This window comes from Octopus sinensis, linkage group LG7 (assembly GCF_006345805.1).
Source record: "Octopus sinensis linkage group LG7, ASM634580v1, whole genome shotgun sequence".
In the NCBI taxonomy this organism is placed as follows: domain Eukaryota; kingdom Metazoa; phylum Mollusca; class Cephalopoda; order Octopoda; family Octopodidae; genus Octopus; species Octopus sinensis.
This window is the reverse complement of record NC_043003.1, coordinates 99980832-100002584: the sequence shown is the minus strand read 5'-3', so window position 1 is coordinate 100002584 and position 21753 is coordinate 99980832. Positions and strand designations below refer to the sequence as shown.

Genomic DNA, 21753 nt, shown 5'->3' with positions numbered 1-21753 from the left:
TTCCATCCAATCCATGTAAGCATGTCCACTTTTCCATGTTTGCATGGATTGGATGGAATTTATTGAGTCTGATTTTCTATGGTAGGATGCCCCTTCTGTTGCCAACCCTCACCTGTTTCCATGCAGGGTAGTATTTCCCCATGGCCTGACATACTTTCACAGAAGATGGAAATGAATGAAACTGCTTGTATGAGAGTGACACTCACAACTGTCTTACAATTTCACACTTACATACAAATACATTCACACATACATATATACAATAGCTACCTCTCAGTTTTTGTCTATCAAACCAACTCACAAGGCTTTGGTCAGGTCAAGACTAGTTAGGTGATTAAGAAGCAAATTTCTCAACCACACAGCCATGGCTGCACCTATTTTATCTAAATCAATATACACACTTGAAACAGCACTAGATTAAAAGAATGATGGTTAAAGCATAATGTACATACAAAACTATAATGGCACTATTTGTAACATTTTGTCTTAGAGAAACCTTATCAAAGAAATACAAGTCTCTTTGAGAAGTTTGTCTGAGACAAAATATTACTGTTAGAGCTATTCAATGCTTGTATGTACATTATAAATGTTATATCCACTTTATTCAATTTTATCTCTTTTTTTTCACTGAATATTAAATAATTTCAAATTGAAAAATATATATCTACTTTAATTTTTTTTTCCTTTCATGATTTTCATGTTTGAGGAAAACAGCCTTTTTTTTTATCTATTTGTCTTTTCAAATTGAAAAATATTAAGTAAAATTTGAAAGTAAATTTTTATCAAGAACCAATGTGATTATTTATAAATAGCCAGAACATTCACTACTGTATAAAATATAGCCTAACATCTGTATTGTAGAAATAACTACTCACATATGAAAAAAACTTACCTTGTGAGCCCGGTATTCTTCATACTCTGGATTGTCTGTTGGGAATTCTGTCCGACACATTGGACATGTGTTAACCTAAAGAAAGGTGAAGCAATTTAAAATTGTGTCAGGAAATATATAAGGCATGTATTAATGCATGTAGAATATTAGGACACATATTAATGTTTGTAGTGTGCATACTCGACAGAGTGTAAGTACCTTGAGAGAAATGTTGGACCTAAGAAGCATCAGATGTGGTGTGCAAGAGAGACGACTGCGCTGGTATGGTCATGTGGCGAGAATGGATGAGGATAGGTGTGAAAAAGTTCCACACCCTAGCGGTTGAGGGAACCTGTGGAAGACCCAGGAAGACCTGGGATGAAGTGGTGAAGCACGACCTTTGAACTTTAGACCTCACCAAGGAAATGACTAGTGACTGAAACTTTTGGAAATATGCTGTGCTTGAGAAGACCCGACAAGCCAAATGAGACCATAACTTCGTGGCCTATGCCAGGAGCATAACCACTTATGTGTACCTTTTCCTTCTTTCAACACTAAAACTCTGCTTGTGAAGACCTGTTGAGGCAAGTGAAAACAAAATCAAAATCGATGACTGGCATCCGTGCTAGCAGGGTGCAAAGAGCACCATGCAAGTGTGATTGTTGACAGAGCGGCTAACCGGCTTCTGTGCCAGTGGCACATAAAAGGCACCATTCGAGTGTGATCGTTACCAGTGTCGCCTTACTGGCACTTGAGCCCCGTGCTAGTAGAGTGTTAAGAGCACCATCCGAGCATGATCATTGCCAGAGCAGCTATCTGGCCTCCGTACCGGTGGCATGTAAAAGACACCATTCGAGCGTGATCGTTACCAGCATCACCTTACTGGCACCTGTGCCGGTGGCATGTGTAAAAGATTCGAGCGAGGTCGTTGCCAGTACTGCCTGACTGGCCCCGTGCTGGTGGCACATAAAAGCACCCACTACACTCTTGGAGTGGTTGGCAATAGGAAGGGCATCCAGCTGTAGAAACTCTGCCAGATCAAGATTGAAGCCTGGCGCAGCCATCTGGTTTGCCAGCCCTCAGTCAAATCGTCCAACCCATGTCAGCATGGAAAGCGGACGTTAAACGATGATGATGATGATGAAGATATTAATGTATGTAGAGTATCAGGACATGTGTTAATGCATGTAGAAATTAGGATAGCCATGAAAACACATGGGTTTCTTGATGCATCTTGTCATGTTGCATGATCATCTTAAGACACTCGTAACTATGCCTAGGTTGTTTTGTCGTTTGATAGACTACATGTAATATAACTTTGTTTGGAAACAAGTGAGGATTGGTGATAGGAAAGGCATCTGTCTAAAAAATCCACCTCAATAAATTCTGCTGGATCCATGTAAGAAAGAATAAGTAGACATTAATATGATGATGATGATGATGATGTTGTTGACACTCACCTTCTCTAACCATGGTAGGATACAACTACTGTGAAACTGATGGTTGCAAGGTAAAGTCTTTATTTCATTATTTTCCTCAAACTCACCAAGACATATTGTACATTTGAGAGAATCTTCTGAAATGGTAACAGAACAAATGTTTTTTTAAATAAATGAAGAGTAAGGATTCATTGGTTCATTTATTAACTAAGTTAGTTAAAACAATTACTGATGACCAAATACATACATGGACCATATTTGTGGTCAATGTACCTGAAGAGTCAACAATTATAGTCGATTTACCCTTTTGTTACCCATTTCTGCTGAAAAATTTTGAAAATACTGAAAAATTTAGTAAAATAACTCATTATTAAGCTGGTGTTTGGAACATAAATTAACATGAAATATCAATGGAAAGTTTAATTTGGATCACTTTAAAACAGGAAGTTTTGCCTCACAGAACCAGGGGTAGTCTGAAACAGGTTGGTATCAAAAGGGTTAATAGGCCTCACATCATGTCTATAGTAAAGCTACTTAACATATAAATGCTTCCTGTGGTGAATATATTTTTTTTAATAATTAGAAGTAGATAGGCCATGCCCTTTGCATCTTTGGTTGCAGATCAATGTAGCCAAAGCTGAGAGTATGAGGAAGTATCAAAAAGTTCCCAGACAAGTAATGCTTACTAAAAAATAACTTATTTACCTAAGTTTTAATACCATATCCTTCAAAATGGTCACTTTGTGCAGTAATACACATGTCCCAGTATTCTTGTCACTTTTGGAATCCAGCCTGGAAGGTCGTTTTCTGTAAGGGAGTTGAGGACCTTTTGCAATTTGCTCTGGATCTCGACAATGGTGTCAAAACAGCGACCTTTGGACTGCGTCTTCATTTTGGGGAAGAGATGGAAGTCCAAGGGGGGTTAAATCTGGCGAATAGGGGTGGGTGTGGAAGTGATACCATGTTGTTTTTGGCAAGAAACTACAAGTGAGGAGAGCTCGGTGATGGTGCATTGTCATCGTGAAGAATCCAATTCTTCGTGCTCTTGCTCTTCCATTGTGGAAACTGCTGCTTTGTCACAGGGTCATACCCATAGACCCAACTCTTGTCATCGGTGATAATCCTCAACATGAAGGATGGGTCATCAGTGGCACACTGATGGAGATCTGGACAGACTTCGACATGATGTTCTTTCTGCTCAGTGGTCAGCAGGTGGGGGACAAACTTGGCAGAGACACACTGCATATTCAATTTTAACATTAGGATTGCTTGTATGGATCCATACGACAGATATTGTTCATTGTCCTCCATTTATGAGAGACATAAACAAGCTGATGAAGTTTTTCCACATTTCTGGAGGTGATGCTCATGGCAGGTCTTCCAGATTGCTCATCATCTTCTAGGAATGTTCTTCCACTTCTGAAGTGCTCTTACCACTCAAAACATTGCTTATGACCCATTGCCTCATCATCGTAAGCTTGCCAAAACATGATTAATGTCTCTGTAGCAGAGTTTCCAAGTTTAACGCAAAACTTCACATTGGCACTTTGTTCCAACTTCCTGTCCATAACAAAATCGCAGACTACAGCATACACATGATCACAAAAAGACAAATTGGGAAGTAAACACAGCAATGTCACTCGGCACACTGCCTCATGAAGATCACTGCTAGCTCTCACTGCACATACAACTGTTTGCTGCTATCTGTTGGCATGCTACAGAACTAGTCCGGGAACTTTTTTGATACCACCTCGTAAACCTCTGCAGGAAAAAATGTGATTGTAGTGTGAACCAAGGGCCTGGTCCAAATGCTTGCAACAGAGAACCTTAATGAGAACCTTGTGCCTGGTGACTTTGGCAGATTTTGTTGATTCAAGGAGACAAGTTTGTTTCAGCTGTAATTCATCCTGTTTTCTAATTTCAAGTTTGCTTCTCTTGGCTTAAAGAAATCATCAACAGCATTAAAGCTATGCTCAACCAAATAAGACATGAGGAAACAAATCAAAAGTTCCGTTGCTGAAATGGCAGTGTTAGGGTATTTCTTTTCAACGTCACCACATAGCTATGTCTTGGTACTTTTCATTTTGCACAAAATATTTACTGATTCTTTTGGATTAAAAGCTGGATATCACTCACCACCACAATTATCCCAGGCCCCCATCTGTGAGACGTATGCCTCATGTTGGGAATCACTGATGTAGAATCCTGCAAAATGATTTGCTGACCTTGCAGCCAGTGAGTGATTGCTTAACCACTGCAGACCCCACAATGCTTTCCAAATAAAGTGCAACAAAATCAGTTCTGATGTATGCAATAGAGACAGCATTGAATTAACATAGCCATCTATGTATCATATTTAACAAATATACACCATTGAAATGCTGTGGGTTTTGTCTGAGAGAAAATCTTTTCATAGATATATTGTTAAAATATAACAGGTGGAAAATCGGCCTCAATGAATTCTGTTTGACCCTGACAAAAATAGAAAAGTGGACTTTAAAATGATAATAAACATCGTTATGTTATATTATTATTATGTTTTACTGTTCTTACCTGTTTCTGATGCTGTTACTTTTCTTGTTGGTAGAGACTCAATTACTTTCTTAGATGTTGGTGGTGTACTCATTTCATTGCCAAAGATTCTTTTATTAGGAGTTAAAATAAAATTTATGTATAAATATTATTTAAATATAAAAAAAAAATATCCTATTGAGGTTGACTTCTCCTTTCATCCTTCTGGAGGACCATAAAATAAGTACTGTTTTCTAGAGGCCTCTATCAGTCAGGATGAAAGACAAAGTTGATCTTAAAAAAGAAACATGGAATGCTTCCCAAATACACAAATGCACAGGAGTCATGCTAATCTTCTGTGTCATTTCAATATTAGAATATATACTTAGAACTGGGGTTGATTTAACCAACTAACCCCTCCCCAAATTCCATACTTTGTGTCTATGTTAGAAATCGTTATTACCATTACTGTGCCCCACTTGGAAATAAGGAGTTGGAAATAGGAAGGGCATCTGGTTGTAGAAACCTCTACCAACCACACTCTCACTTGGCCAGAAAAATAGATCTCACGATTTCCAAAAGTAATGTAATATGGAAAGGTTTGGGGGTAATATTGTATCTGTCAGGACTAATACAATTTGGCTGTCTATCATAGACGGTATATGTGGTTGTTGTTCTTATTTGATTGAGAGTGCTAGCATCAATGAATCAGCTGATGTTTTGTCTAGAGCAAGCTGTTGGTCAATTTTTTGCTGCTATCAGAACTTAATTTGGAAGGTCTGTTGAGGACTGTGATATGTGGCACATTGCTATACTCAAGAAGACCCACTCACCACAACAGTTGAAATCTTACAACCAAGGTGCTATGTAAAAAGCATTGGTGTGGGTACTGGTACCACATAAGAAGTATCCAGTAGACTGTAGAGTGATTGGCATTGGGAAGGGCACCCAGCTGTAGAAACCAAGCCAAAACCGACAATGGAACCTGGTGCAGCCCCTGGTCTTGCCAGTTCCTGTCAATCCACCCAGCTCATGTCAGCATGGAAAAGACATTAAATGTAGTTGATGATGATGATGATGATTATCAAAGATTTTCCAACTGCATTTGCAGCATTTAATCAATCAGTTTTTTTTAGCTGATGTTAATCAATCAATTAGCTGTTCAGTCCAAAGAAAACTGTTGGTTAAAACTTTGAAGACAAGAGTATTTAATATGGAAAGTTCATTATTTTATTTACTAAAGATTTCCCAACTGCATTTATGGCATTTGATTGCATTCATCTTTTGCTGATGTCATTCAGTTTAATACTTATCAAATTTAATGTTTATTGAAGATTTCTAAACTGGAAACAATGCACCAAATTTTCAAATTTTAGGCAGGGACCTGTTACATGTCTGTATGATAAGATTCTATAGCTTATTCAGTCATAGATTATATTTTTTGATAGGCATATTTTCCTCATATCTTTTAATAGACACATTTTCATTAAATACAGATGAAGACTTTATCTGCAATACTTACCTTTGAACTTCAGACCACCATTCTAGCGACATTCCATACTGTAGTAATAACCTGGGTATGGAGAAAAAGAAAGAAAGTATATGAATTTCACTATGTCAACCTATGTACCCTCTACCATCATCATCATTGTTATGGGCAGAAGAGAGGAGTGAGAAATAATCAAACAGTTTCCAAATTAGGATGTATTTCATGAATTTTTAATTCTGCAATTATAATTTAGCTTAAATGACTAAATAAGTTGTTGGAATACTAGCTCATGAATCACAAGTTCAAATCCATTCTAACTACAGGGTGCAGCAGAAAACCTCCAACATTTTACAAGGCCATTGGTGTGGTGTTAGGAAAGTTAGGCAGGTAATAAAACTATCTTCATGTAGCTCATGTTCTACTGACTTTTTTTTTGTTTTAGTTACCATCATGGGTTGAATTGGTGCACACTGTGTGTTTGCTGTTGAACATTTATCAAGACTGGTGAAAGGAGGTTTCTTTTTGCTATACTCTGTATTTCATTGTATCTCTGTGTGGTACACTTTATCGTGCCTGCCAAGTGAGAAATAGACACCAGGACGTCTAGGAGTGTCATAGAAAAATAAACCAATATCTTTCAACCATTTAACACTTATCTTTTATCTTTCACTTGTTTCAGTCATTAGACTGAAGCCAAGCTGGGGCACCAGCTTGGAGAATTTTTAGTCAAATGAATAAACTCCTGTATTCATTTTTTGTTAAGCTTGGTACTTATTCTATCAGTCTCCTTGCTGAACCACTAAGTTGCAGGGACATAAACACACCAGCACCAGCACCAGTTGTCAAGCAGTGGTGATGGGGACAAATACAGACACACACACGATGGGCTTCTTTCAGTTTCTGTCTACCAAATCCACTCACAAGGCTTTGGTTGGCCCAAGGTGCCATGCAGTGGGATTGAACTTGGAACCATGTGGTTTGGAAAGCAAGCTTCCTACCACACAGCTACACCTGTACCTATAGAAATGAGCTTAGAACATGTTCTGTGAGTTGTGGTGCCATGAAAAAAAAAAGCACCTAGTGTACACTGTACAGTAGTTAGCATTAGGAAGGACATCCAGCAGTAGGACCACATACATTGCCTTCTAGTTCATGGGAGTCTATCAAATCATCTCACCCATGTCAGCACGAAAGGTAAATGTTAAATGATGATGATGATGATAACAGAGGAAAAAAAACATCCCATTACCCTATTTTTGTAGGGATTCTTAGACTGGCGGAAGGCAGGGAGAGAGTAATCCTTACAACAGATACTTGGTCTGAAGGCTTGAAACAGGGTCCTTGAAACATGGTCCCAAGGCAACCAAGGACCATGTGGAAGTGTTTTATCTTTTGATACCAATCCACCTAAGAATGCCTCTGATTCTATGACACTTCTTGTTTTAGAGCCATCTAAATTAAACATTCCAACAAAAATTAATGATGAGTTCCAAACACCACTCAATAATGGCAATTATTCTACTATATTTTTTCTTTCTTTTCAAAGTTAATTAAAACAAAGATAAACTATTTCAACATAAATATGGTAATAAAAAGGTTAAAGTGATCTAAATGAAAACCTTCCATCAAAAATCCATGTTAATTTATGTTCCAAACACCACCTTGATAATGACGAAGTTATTTTACTAAACTTTTCATTATTTTCAAAATAAACATTGTGTATCAACAGAAATATGGCAATGAAAAGGTTAAAGTCATCAAATTTCATATTAATTTATGTTCCAGACTCTGGGTGGTAATAGTGGTCAGAGTAGTAATGGTGGTAGTATTAGTGGCTACAGTATTATTGTTATCATCATCATCATCATCATTATTATTATTATTATTATTATTATTATTAATTAGGTTTAGCAAGGCTCTAGCTATTGAACATAGGAAGAGAGAGCGGGATTTAGTTAAGAAACTAGACGAGGCTCTTGAGACGAGTTGGCGGCAAGGTTGGCCCTCGACCAACACTTTGACGCCAAACACAAAGGCTGTGTTGTCAGAGCTAAGGCACGTTCGCTAAGCGGGGAGGGGACTAGGGCTGCTCGATGGGCCCGCATGGCAGAGGTGAAGCGAGGCAACAAAGCGACCATTCGGTCTTTGGTGGACCAGAACAGGCGCGAGGTTACCGAACCAAAGCAGATGTGTGCGGTGTTTCAGCGGCATTTTGCTCAGCTGTTTGGGACGAGTGGTGGAACGGACAATGGTACAGACTTTGGTGTGTACCTGGACAGTCTACCGCAACTCTCAGACAGCGAGGTAGAGTGCTGCGAAAGACCGATATCTGCCTGGGAAGTGGAGGAAGCAATGAAGAGTTGCACGAGAGGTAGATCGCCGGGTTTGGATGGTCTGCCCTACGAGCTTTACACTTCAATGCCAGACTTGTTTGCAGGCCTGTTGGCAAACGTCTACTGCAACTGGCAGCAAAACGGGAGAATTCCTGCTTTTGTCTGTCGAGGGGTGGTGGCTTTGCTGAGAAAGGACTCAAACAAGGGGGACGTTATAGGGAATTTTTGGCCCATCACTCTGCTTAATGCAGAGTTGAAGATTTTGGCCAAGGTGCTAGCCAAGAGATTGGCGCTTGTCATGGACAAGCTGGTTGGCAAGACTCAGACATGCGCCGTGCCGATCAGGTCGATACACAACAATCTCCATCTCATGCGCTACATCATAGAGAGGGTGGGTAATGACGCTGGCGCGGGTGGGGCTTTGATCAATTTAGATCAGAGTAAAGCCTTCGATAGGGTCGACCATCGGTACCTGGCAGCTGGCTTTGGTCCAGTTTTTTGCAGGTGGATCGCTGCTTTATACAGCAACATCTGCTCGGTGATACGGGTGAATGGTCACCTTTCGGAAACGTTTAACATCTCACGTTCGGTCCGCCAAGGATGCTCTCTCTCCTCCCTCTTGTACGTATTGACTCTCGAGGGGTATCCCATGCGATCTAGGAGATGGAAACAGCGTGTCTGCCTATGCCGATGACGTCACCGTGATAGTGTTGAGCCACAGGCACATTGACCTGATTGGTGAGACGCTAAACGAGTATGAAACGGTGACAGAGGCAAAGATTAACGCGCAAAAGTCTGTGGGCTTGCAACTGGGCACCTGGAGAGGCAAGCCCATGCCGTCCAACAGCGTCGTAGGATGCTGGACAGACGGACCCGTTAAACTGCTCGGGGTCAGGTTTGGTCCAGACCTCCAGGTGGATAAAAACTGGGAAGAAGTGACAAACAGGGTGGCCAATCTCACCCAGAAATGGGCTGAGAGGAAGCTGTCCCTGAAAGGTTGAGCGGAGGTGGTGAATGCGTACATCGCATCCGTCATCTATTACCGCTTGACTGTCGTCCCTTGTCCTGACCACTGGTTGGCCAAGCTGGTACGTCTGCTCTTCGACATTTTGCGGAAGGGTCAGGTACCACTAGTCAGGCGATCCATCTGCTGTCAACGACCGCTGAACGGAGGCCTTGGCATGCCGTGGTTACTGATGCACAGACATGCGCTCAGGCTATGACATCTCAAGCGTTTCCTAGATGGTGAACAGGTGTGGTCGTCTTTTGTTAGACACGACTTTCCGCAGCTCGTCTCTTTGACAGAGCTGCAGACCGGGATCAAACGTAGACCGAGAAAGGGTGCTTGGCACCTCGAGTGCTGTCAAGCTTTCTCCGCCCTCCGCCAAGCGGGCAATGCGATCGGTTTTAGTTCCACTCTAGTGTTCTATAGAGGGTTAGTGGAGGAAAAATGCGACGACGTTCTCGAGGAAACTCTAGGCGTTGATGATAACAAACTGAGCGGTCTGTTTGGAAGAACTTTCGGGCCGGGGCCAATGCCCAATGGATAATTTCCAAAGGTCCCTCACCTGGCAGTGTTACCGAGGAGCTCTGCCCGTTTGAGATAAACTCTACCGGCACGGAAGTGCTGTTAGCCAGGCCTGCCCAAGGTGTTGCCAGGACGATAAAACTGTTCTGCACGCACTAGTCCAGTGCCCAAGTATTGCTGAACTATGGGTTTATGTCGAACAACTACTGTCACATATGGGACGGATCCAGCTATCAGCTGAATCCATAGTGAAGATTGCCCCGCCGACCTCCTTTAACAAGGAAGGCAAGGCCGTTTTCCTGTGCCTAGTGGCTGTGGTGAAAGAGGTTGTGTGGTGGACCCATTTGAAAGTGCTAAAGTCAGACACTTTCCTCTTTGGTCAAGGCCTCATCAACTTTTTCAATTTTAACTTGAAAAGGAAGATGAGGTTAGAGAGGAGAGTGCTGTCTGATAGCAAGTTTTCTGAAAGGTGGGTGAATTGTGCAAGAATGGCCAGTATAAATGAACCAATTCTGAGGTTTCGCCTGTAATTGAAAAAGGTATTATAAAAAGAGAAAGGGGCTCTCTACTCCACTTTTGACCAGGCTCCCGTGGCTTTTATGGGTTTTTCCACGTGAGACCTTTTCTTTTTTTTGAAGTGTCTCCTCTATTGGGAGTTTTTCGTTGTTAAAATTTTTGATTGTTAAACTGCTTTTTACTCGTTCTTTTTTTCACAAACGGACAAAACCTTTTGTAACCTTTCGTCCTGTTTTGTCCCTTTATGTTTTCCAATCATATTTGTCAGCCCTTATAGCCATTAAAAAGAATTAATTATTATTATTATTATTAGTAGTAGTAGTAGTAATAATGGCAGTTTATGTATTAGAACAATTGTTTATTTGGCTGTCTCCACCTGCACTACAACTAACAACTTAATTGTGACAGAGAGTGCAGCATGGTTCTTTCGTTTGATAGTCAGTTAAATACAACAAAACAAACGTAAAACCAACAATAAATAGGGGCTGGACACAACTAGAACATTGACCAAGGGCTGGAGTTCAATCACACAGTCATATCAAATATTTCACATCTGTATAATTTGGCATAATAAATATTAGAAATATTTCTAAATTTTCAGGTGACCCACGAAGAGCTAACTGGGGTTATGTTATTGTCACCATCACCACCATCATCAGTATCATAAACAACTGCTGCCAATGGTGGCAACCAAATGCATATGGGAAACATTTTCATGTGAAGAGCTTGTTGCATTCTATTTTGGTTGATATCTAAAACTGATCCGGCTTCTGCAACATGACATGGATGACTTGGAATCAGATAAAACTTATTTCATAGTTTTATCTCTATTTTCAACAGATACATAACATTTGTAAACTACTGTAAATGGGTTCAGTCAACCACTGAATGTTAGTGGGTGACTCACAAGCCTAAAATGTGTAACTGTAATGGCAGTCCTTAATTGCTTCGTAAATATTATCCATGTTACCATGGAAATTTCTAAAAGCCCTTTATTTAAAATAGTTTGTTATGCAAAGTGATTTGCTTTGAAAACACTTAAAACAACAATTTTGACAACAAATTGTAAGGTTGTTAAACCACCTGAAATTCCCATTAATTTTATTCTTAATCAGTGGAGGAGTTAATGACTTAAAAATTGATGAAGTAACAGGTGATACTCTTAAGCTGATATTACTGGATGAGATTTCTTTATTTAGAACAGGGTTTCTCAACGGGAGCCATATGGACCCCTAGAGGACCATGAAACATTTCTTGGGGGCCACAAAGCTAAGTTTGAAAAATAGGGAGCTACAGGGGGTTATGGGTGGGTGGGGGAGCACAGAAAATTTGGGAATCACAAAATATTAACATGTAGGTATGTATTTTTATTTGTAAAATGCATATTACAAATATACATATAAGAAACACATGTATATGCATTTATAATTATGATGGACCATCCTTATGTACTAATTTTCAATTACATTCATATATGTACCTAAAGAACATATGTTAGATTGTTAGATTTTTAGTGTTGTATGTCTGGTTTTTAAGATGAACAGCTACATATCATTGCATCATACCAAATTGCTCCAAAATTTTAAAGCTGCAAAACATACATATATAATGGACAGCACAGAAGGCAAAGTCACAGTTATTAAAACTCCACTTCAACATTATTGACGACATGGAAAATCCATCCAATTAACAATGTGGATGCTAACTGGTTAACATATGCACAAGTCTGTTCAAGATTCAGTTTTCTTTTTTGCTTTGTCAAATTATGCCACTTCTTTCTCTCTCTCTCTCTCTCTGCTTATCTCATCCTACTTCTGCTCATGATTCCATACTTTCTTGTTTAGTTATATTTTTCTGCATCGTTAGTGTGCAAGTACCCACTTCTTTTTACTTCATTTTACCTAAGTTTTTATGAGCTACTTTAATTATCATATAAGTACAGGACTTATTTTCAAAAAACCTATAATTAATAAGAGCTTTGAGAAGTATTCAAACTAAGATGGGGAATCTAGAGGGAGGTGAGAGGCCGAGGGTACCCCAAAAACAAACAAACAATTCATTAGAAAACTAGATAAAATCATTCTTATATGCATTTTTATACAACTATTAAATTATGAATCAATTTAATAATTCAATAATTGGTCACTGAATAGTATTATATACTTGATTTAATTAGAGTAAAATTTAATATTAAACTATGTTTAATAGAATATAACAAAATATATTATAAAATCATTTTTCTTTAAAACAAAGAACATTTTCAATATACTTTGCTAAATCTTTTTGGCAATTTGAGTTTGATTCAACAATAAATCAGCCCTATTTTCTCCATGAGTTTACCAACTCACTTGCTTTATCCATCTCTTTTATAATTTAGTTTCTTTTCAGCAAATTAATTTTCTTTCTGGATGGTCAACAGAAAAGGGAATGATGAATTTTTGTCTTGTTATTTTTATCTTTTTATAAGCATAAATATTAATCTGTTTTTCCTGATTATCATAGCCTTTGATTTAGTTAACTGTGTAATGTATTAACTTTATAAACTTGGTTTTAGATCTAATTTTATTCTTGGCTAAAAACGTATATTGGTTTACCTTACTCAGTATTCACCCCTGACAAAAACACTTGAAACTAACCTCTTGTTTATTTAACTTTTTTGAAAATATTTGTTTATTATTTCAGATAAACATGGCAAGTGCATCTAAAAAAATGTGTAGACAATATTCTGTTGAATATCTTGCTTATGGATCCATTAAATCTCCACAAAATTCTACCATGCCTATGTGTCTGCTATGCAAGACTTCATTCTCAAATGAAAGTATGCGTCTCTGCAAACTAAAAAAACATCTGGAGACTGTACATAGAGATATAAAAGACCAGCCACTAGACTTCTTCAAAAAGTTATGTGATGAGTTTCGAGGAAGGATGACAGTGGATCAAATGTTCACAAAGGGATGTTGGCTTCTTACCAGATAGCAAATTTAATTGCAAAAGCTCATAAGCCTCATACCATTGGTGAATCTTTAATCATGTCTGCAGTGGCTGTAGTGTTTTCAACAGTCATGGATCAGAATCCACAAGAGGTTACAAGTGTTATTCCTCTGAGCAACTCATCAGTAACATGACGGATTGGTGAAATGGCAGCTGATGTTGAAAGCCAATTAGTTTCAAAACTTAGGGTTAATGAATTCTCACTTCAAATAGATTAATCAACTCTACCTGGTAATTCTGCTTTTTTAATGGCATTTGTTACATTTCTTAATATTAATGATTTATGTCAAGAATTGCTTTTTGCTTTGAAATTAATGACCAACACAGAAGTGGAATTCATCTGCAAGAAACTTGAAGCTTATTTTGAAGAGAACTGCATTCCATTGAAGAACATTGTGGTTTGTGCAACAGATGGTGCAGCTGCTATGATCGGAAGATATTGGAGATTCAGTGATTACTTAAAAAAGCTGTTCCAAATGTGCTTTGTGTGCAGTATGTTCATCGACAGCATCTGGTTGCCAAAGACATAGTAAGACGCTTGAATGATGCACTTATAAATGTTATTAAAGCTGTCAACTTGATAAAAAAGAATGCACTGCAAGATTACCTCTTTAAGCAATTACATGAAAATAACAGCAAGAAATTTGAATGACTTGTGTTGCTTACTGAAGTCAGATGGCTATCCAATTGCCTGCATCTCTTTGTTACACTTATGGACACTGATATCTCTTTTTTGAGTGAAAGAGAACTTGGAGAGAAACTTGTTGATGTAAAGAATAATATTTATTACTTGTCTGACATACTTGAAAAGCTAAATGTCCTTAACAAAGAACTTCAAGGAAATAACTCCACTCTGTTTCCTTGCAAAGAGAAAATTCTAACTTTCAACGGGAAACAAAAGTTATTCTGGTTGAATCTTGGAAGGCAGGAATTTACACAGCTTCCTTCCTTAGCAAGCATATCCACCGAGCTGCTTGATGATGACTTAACAGTTTATGTTGATCATTCAAAGCAGTTACATAATGATATGGAAATTCGCTTCTCTGATCTACTCTAAATGATGGTGCCACAGTGGTATGTGGATCCTTTCGTTGTTGATCCATCTGAAATCAATACTGACATACAAGAAAGCTTCATTAAACTTCAAAATAACACAAGCAGCTCTAGCAAGGTTCAAGTACGGAGGATACCAGAAGCTGTGGTTGAATGAAGAGATCTCTAAAAAGTACCCATTACCCTGGAAAAACGTTAGGTTGCTTTTACTTGCTTTTCCCACATCATATTTAGTTGAGTCAGGTTTCAGTTGGGTGATGTCTCTGCTGTCAAAGACTTGAAATTGCCTTGACGTAGAAAGAAGAGGAGATTTACACCTCTCATCGATGGTTTTGAAACCAAACATTAACAAGTTGGCAACCCTGCATCAGTCACAGGGATCCCATTGAAATCAGGCAATATAAACTGAAATTGCTATATTTTTTGCTTTGTAAATGTAAATAAATTTATTTAAATGAAATATTTATTCAACTATTTTTTTCATTTACAAGTGGGGTGGATGCAAAACTAAAACTTTCAATATTTCTTTCTACTTCTCTAGATGCATTAAGTTGAGGGACAGAGTGGGGATAAAAACTTAAATTAGCATGGGGGCCATAACGATTTCGTGTTGAATTAAAGGGGGACACAGCCAGAATGAGGTTGAGAAACACTGGTTTAGAAGAAAAGGACACACTAAACAAAGAAATCAGGGAGATAATTCTTTTGCTGATTGTTTTTAGACTAGAATATTTACAAATTTGTTGGCATTGTGCCAAAATTAGAAACCATTATATTACATGTGTTAGAGCCAAATGTATTTGTATTTAGTACTTAGTATGCAAAAAGCTTACCTGTGCCATTTTCCCTCAGCCATATAGTTGTTGGTATTCATAATTAGTGTTACTACATTCCCAATTTGTTTGTGTGTGTGTGTGTGTGTTTGTGCGTGCATGCATGCACACATACATACATTACTCTTAGTTTTACTGAGATTTAATAAAATTGAAACATGTGTGCTGCTTTCACTTGTTACTATACAAACCAGATCTACACCAATCTAAACTCTGTATTATCTAGACATTTCCATGAACTCATCTTGTAAGGTTTTAGATGCTAAGCACATGGGGATAATATTAGATATATAGGATCCTACTATAATTAAACACTTTTTATTGAGCTCATGCTAATTCTGTGATCTTCATCCTCAACCCATTATATTCTATGTTACTTGTAATGTAACTAATCAATTGCAGTAAATCAAGATACTGGACTAAAGTTTGCTGTTCAAAATCAGCAGAGTTAGGTCAGAGCCTAGATGACTAAATAGCTTCTCAAATCAGGTTCAAAATTAGTTTATGCAGCTGTCACAATAAATGGCAAATATAGTTTGTGCTTCAACTAATCCTGGATCAACAGGTAGATAATAATGACATTTATAATCAAATACTAAATTAACAACCAGTAGACATCTCAATAGTTTACAAATAATTTATGATAGAAACATTGATATGACAGTGGATACTGAGGTCTCATGCTCAATTATCCCATTTTTATTTGCTTCTCAATAAAATAACCCAATTAAGTTGTCACAACCACTTAACTTTTAATGGTTATAATCTAAAAATGGTTGGATCAATTCCAATGAAAGTTTAACTCAATGATACAGAAATATCTTGTGACTTTATAGTGACGGACAGTATTGACTTTTCTGAGAATGAATATTTTGAAAAAAGAGAATTTCTCCATCGCATTATTAATCATTTCATATAATAATAAAGGCAAATCAACAGGTCAGAGTACCTATTTTTTCTCAAATCAAAAAATCTAGGACTAACCCTTTTGATACCAGTCTGTCTGAAAATGTCTCTGGTTCTGTGATGGAAACTTCCTATTTTAAAATAATCTAAATCTTCTATCAAAAGTTCATGCTATGTTAAAAAAACTTTTGCTTAATAACAACAAAGTAATTAAGTGATAAATTTTTCATCATTTTCAAAATTAATTAATACAAAGGCAGTGTACTTTATTAGAATTATGGTAATGATGGAGTTAAAATGAAATTATAATTTGATGGAATCTCCAACAATCAGAACTTCATTGTGAGGTAATTTACTGTCAGGATACTAAAAATGTTCCAACAGATACTCTCTCAGACAGCTGCAATAACAAATGATGTAGGCAAATTATCTCTATATGACTCATTAAGCCATTTTGGTATAATCAGAATCTGGGAACATGTACACCACTTACCATTTTCACCAATAGATGTGCACAGTTGTTTCAATTTGCATAACTCATAAAGAATGCAAGCCCTCAAATTTTCAAACCTGAAACAGAGGGACACATTATAAAGGCATCCAGAGTTTTTGAATGTCTTCACATGGACATTGTTGAAACAAAGGATGCTGCAAAATTTATTAGAAACTGTGATCTACAAACAATCATTGATTAACATAGAACTTTTTGCTTGTATTTTCAGTCAGTTTGTGTAATCATCTGTCATTTGTTGGTTATGACAATTGTTTTCCATCTTCGATACTTTTTAATATAACAAAGAATCCAATTTTCATCAACAGAAATTTGATTACTTTTTGTTTCTGATCTTCTATAACAACACATATTGTTCTTCAGTTAATGGACAAATAGAGATTTGCAATGGAGTGATATGGAAGTCCAAATACAACTTACTACTTTCTTGAAATGAAAATTACAACGCTATTCTTCCTAACGTACTTCCAGCAGCTAATCCTACCATTTACGTAGTGCTACATTTTCTTGGGTATGAATGTGTGGTTAAGAAGTTACTTCCCAACCAAATCGTTTTCAGTTCATCCATATTGCATGACGCCTCGGGCAAGTGTCTTTCACTACAGTCCCATGTTGACCAAGGCCTTGTAAGTTCATTTAGTAGACAGAAAGCCCTTCATATATATCTGTGTGTGTGTGTGTGTGTGTTTATGCATGTGCATCTGTGTTTCCTCGTCATGACATTGCATGGTAATTGTAAACGTGTGCCATTCTCATAGGAAGCTGTGTCGTTCATTTTCAATAGCCTGCAAAAAACACACTTGACCAAGAGGAAATAATACCTTGCTTGGAAATAGGTGAGGGTTGGTGACAAGAAGGGCAGTTGACCACAGAAAATCTGCCTTAGTAAGCTCCATTTGATTAACGCAAGTATGGAAAAGTGGATGTTAAAAGTGATAATAATCATGATGAAGTTATTGAAAGAGTTCAAAGACCAAGTGATATGGCATTGAAATATAAGTAGTAATCAAGAGACAAACTTATCAGCAGGAATTAGAGAATGATACAAACCGATTTGATGAGATTAAGGAGTTGAGGTTTAACTTGAAGTGATTCATTAACAAAGGTTAGTTCATATAAGAAAGCTACCCTCTAATTGTTGTGGTGACACTGACTGGCTTAATAAAGACTAATTCTTAATTTCAGCTCTATCATTAAATTATTTCTGTATTATTTCATTATAAAAGCCTGTTGAAAAAAAGAAAAAAAAAAGACTCAAATTACCTAGTTAAAACACCCCGTGTTTTGACACCGTTGTCTCTTGTTAACCAAATGCAACTCAAACAAATGAATATATCAAGAGATTGTGACTCATTTATAACTTTAGTAAACAAATTATTTGCTGGTGCATGCTGTATATGCCAGAACATAGGAAGAATAAATATGCAAGTCATTGTTTTGATTCTCACTGTTTATTGTGCTCATGATTATTTATTATTGGTTGGAAGATATCAGTATGCATCAGCAAATAATTTCTTTGCTGAAATTATAAACAAGAACCACCATCTTTTGTTAGATTCATTAGTCTGAGCTGCCTTTGGCAGATGAGACACAACCATGTTGAAACACTGAACATTCCCTTGCAACTTCGAATCATGTGTATTATGAACACATATTTGTTTGAAAGGAGTTGTTTTCCAGTGACAAAACACAACAGTTATTAGCATATTAATGCTTGAATCTTCTCAAATGCATTGCGAACGAATATTCCAATCAAAGTCATTTAATAAAGTTAGTATCTTATTAAACATGATCAGAGAGAGAGAGAGAATATTTTTAAAACAGGCTTTAAAAAGATACCAAGGTTGGATTTCAAGGAACCACTGACTATAATAAATGTTAAGATCCTCCATTACAATCAAAAGGCTACAAAAACAATTAACAGAAACATCTGATCGTCTTTCTTTCCTTTTAGTTTTTGAAGTTTTACTGTAGTTTATTCTTTTGCAGAAGAGTTATTGGTTAGAAGGCAGTATAAGAGTTTACAAAAAAATGAAAGTAAATTGACCGGAAATGATGACAGGAACACCCTATAATTTTATAAACAGAACTGATGAAATCCCTTAATTTTATTAATGAACTCCCTCATTACATCGCATTCACTGGCATCTACTTGAATAGTACTTTCTAGTGAAATCTTAATTCAAAAATAGCAGTTGAGGTGTACCGTTCCAACATACCCAGAAACGAACACCACTCGAAAAGCAATTCAGGCCCCGCACAATAGCCAAGACAGCTACACGAAGAGCAATGGCAATTATCCTGTACAGAAAGACCCGACGGGATGCGGTGACGCATTTTCTTGTCGATTCACATTCTATACATTGATTATGTTACATAGTTGGTTTACAAGAAATTATCAGAAGTCACTGTCGTTACTTCCGATTAATCAACTTTCGTTTTTCAAAACCATTAACTCTATGTTAACCAGCTTACTACATACTTCACTCCGTGCTTCACCAACTTTGCATGGACGTTCAAACTGATTAATTAAATAAACAAGACTTGCCTGGCTAATGAGAGTGTGTGATTTGGTGCTTGTCCCTCTCCTAAAGGTTCGCAGTCGTGTTCATCGAAATACGAAGCCATATTTACTTTGGTCGTCTACTTTTGGGACTGTCAAAGAAAAAAAAAGGAGCCCGTAAAAGACGTGCAGAGCGGAAACGATGATAATAAAAGTTCTATTTTTATAATTTTTAAAACCAAAGATAGTATGGAGATTTTCTTTATTTCTCTTTTTTTTTTTATAATGAATAATATAAATTAGGATAATGTCATACGTATGTAATATTGCACAACTACCATAAGTAAATTAACTGGTTCAAAAAATTATGAAACTATTCTTTCTGAGTAAAGTGAAAACTTTATTTTAATTTCAAAAACATCATCTGTATCTCCCAAAATAAAAAAAACATCTCTGTACAGATTTTCATTAACAAATATACATCATAAAAAAAATTATCAAGAAACAAATCATAATGGTATCCTAAAGTGTAGTTATGCTATATTTATGACTTACATATCAACGAGTCATGTCCTAATTACGGTCAAACTTGATGTCTACGTGGACAAGGACAGTCTCAACGCAACTTACAGCCCTTCAATAATATTCCAACTACAAAATCTCTAAGACAGTTATAATATTTTTGTCACAGATCTTTTACTTGGAACTAACTGAAATGTCAGGATGGCGTAAAGACAACTTCAAACGAATAACTATATTTTTTTTAATGTATTTCTTCGTCCGAGATTTCTTCCGTCTTTCACAATTTTACTTCGGTGAGATGAAAATAAAAACCCATTTAATATTTCTTATTATTCTATCAGAAGGTCACAAGTTGATTGAACTTTGTCAATTACAGTTGACCAGCAACAATTAATTGTTTCTGCTGCCGGAAGAAGTGAAAGGGAAGTGACATGACGCTTCCATGAGAAACACCGAGAAATATGTGCGCGTGCGCATATGTCTTGTATATGCGCGTATGTATATGCGTGTGTAATGTTTGAACGTTAAATTAAAGAATCACTCAATACTTTTTCGTAGGGTACCTAATCAAATTGATGACTACTTGTAAGCCGAAATTTAAGTCACTGTTGATTTTCCCTTTGTTTTCACTCCCGATACACACACAAAGGTCAGGGGAGCTAACTCTCAGGGAAAAGCGGAAGGGTGTGTCTAACGAAAACGACCTGAGAACTCTCTCAACTCTTATCTATTTTACGAATAATCTTTACGGGCAAGAGCTTTGCATCAGTGTCGTAGATACAGAAAACAGCAGAGTGACCTGAGAGCCAAGAGCTTCGTGCGTTAGCACTTATCAAATATATATTAATCGAAATGTATAGTATTATGTACTCATTACGGCCAGGGGCGAAGCTAGGGTGGGTCTAGCAGGGCGCATGCCCTGGACACCACTTTGAGTGGGGCGCAATTTTGGCAAAGATCATTTTCTAATCAAGTCATTTCTATGTGAGTTCTCACTTTTTGGTTGGTGGGGATGCAATTTTGGCCAATATCATTTTCTAATTAAGCCCTTTTTATACGAGTTCCCAGTTTTTGGTGGGAGGAGGGTGCAATTTTGGTGCTTACCCTGGGCACCATTTACCCTAGCTACGCCCTTGATTACGGTTGATCTTGCTACTCGATTTCGCACTAGGGGTTCAACGGAGTGTTAGCTAAGAGTCCAATTACATAACCCTGCACTCTTCAGAGGTAGCCATTATAGAATGAAATATATATATATTCAATATTACCTGGGTAATAACCTCATAACATGCACAACAACAAATGTTTTAATTAGTAACTAAAGCCTTTTTTCCACCACCCCAACACATACCCCCTCACGCAAATTATACTCCCAAATATAAACAAATCCTACTCACACATACATTACACACCGCACACTAATATAAAAAAAACCCACAACTTTATCCTTTACAGATACCTACACCCCCAGAAAAGCTTCTATATATATAAAACCTCCAGAAAAATATATACATATAACACTGCTGTACACACCACACACCCCATCCCCGCAGAGTAACGACATTATTGATACACACTTTCTCAACTCCAATAATAACTTTTGTTGGCTCCACAACATACCTAACCAAGGGACTTAATTTTGAGTATATCCTGTGTTCCTTTTTTTCATTCCACTACCTTTTTTTACAGCAGACGCCAACTGGTTGTGCTAATCCATCTCCAGAAGTGGAGAGCAATTGCCATATTC

At 37.3% G+C, this 21753-nt stretch overlaps 1 protein-coding gene and 1 long non-coding RNA gene across 6 annotated transcripts in view; one reads left to right on the top strand and one right to left on the bottom strand.

Annotated features, from left to right (window-relative positions):
• LOC118764351 overlaps positions 1–4277 on the top strand; it is a 26567-nt gene extending 22290 nt beyond the window's left edge. The window contains exons 3-4 of the long non-coding RNA XR_005000171.1: positions 4078–4091; positions 4134–4277. This is a non-coding gene — a long non-coding RNA (uncharacterized LOC118764351). The remainder of the gene's footprint in view (positions 1–4077; positions 4092–4133) is intronic.
• LOC115213896 (E3 ubiquitin-protein ligase RNF181) overlaps positions 1–21753 on the bottom strand; it is a 23066-nt gene extending 1313 nt beyond the window's left edge. Inside the window, exons 1-6 of one of the 5 annotated variants that reach the window (XM_029782870.2) lie at positions 21627–21753; positions 19530–19636; positions 6344–6394; positions 4864–4952; positions 2332–2447; positions 893–967 (exon numbers count right to left, since the gene is read on the bottom strand). In XM_029782870.2, the coding sequence (XP_029638730.1) occupies positions 893–967; positions 2332–2447; positions 4864–4952; positions 6344–6394; positions 19530–19609 (411 nt within the window). In that variant the 5' untranslated portion in view covers positions 19610–19636; positions 21627–21753. Of the gene's footprint in view, positions 1–892; positions 968–2331; positions 2448–4863; positions 4953–6343; positions 6395–7559; positions 7763–19529; positions 19637–20039; positions 20478–20554; positions 20645–21626 lie in introns of those variants that run through there. The other 4 variants (XM_036504999.1, XM_036504998.1, XM_029782869.2 and 1 more) reach the window with 4 other exon arrangements.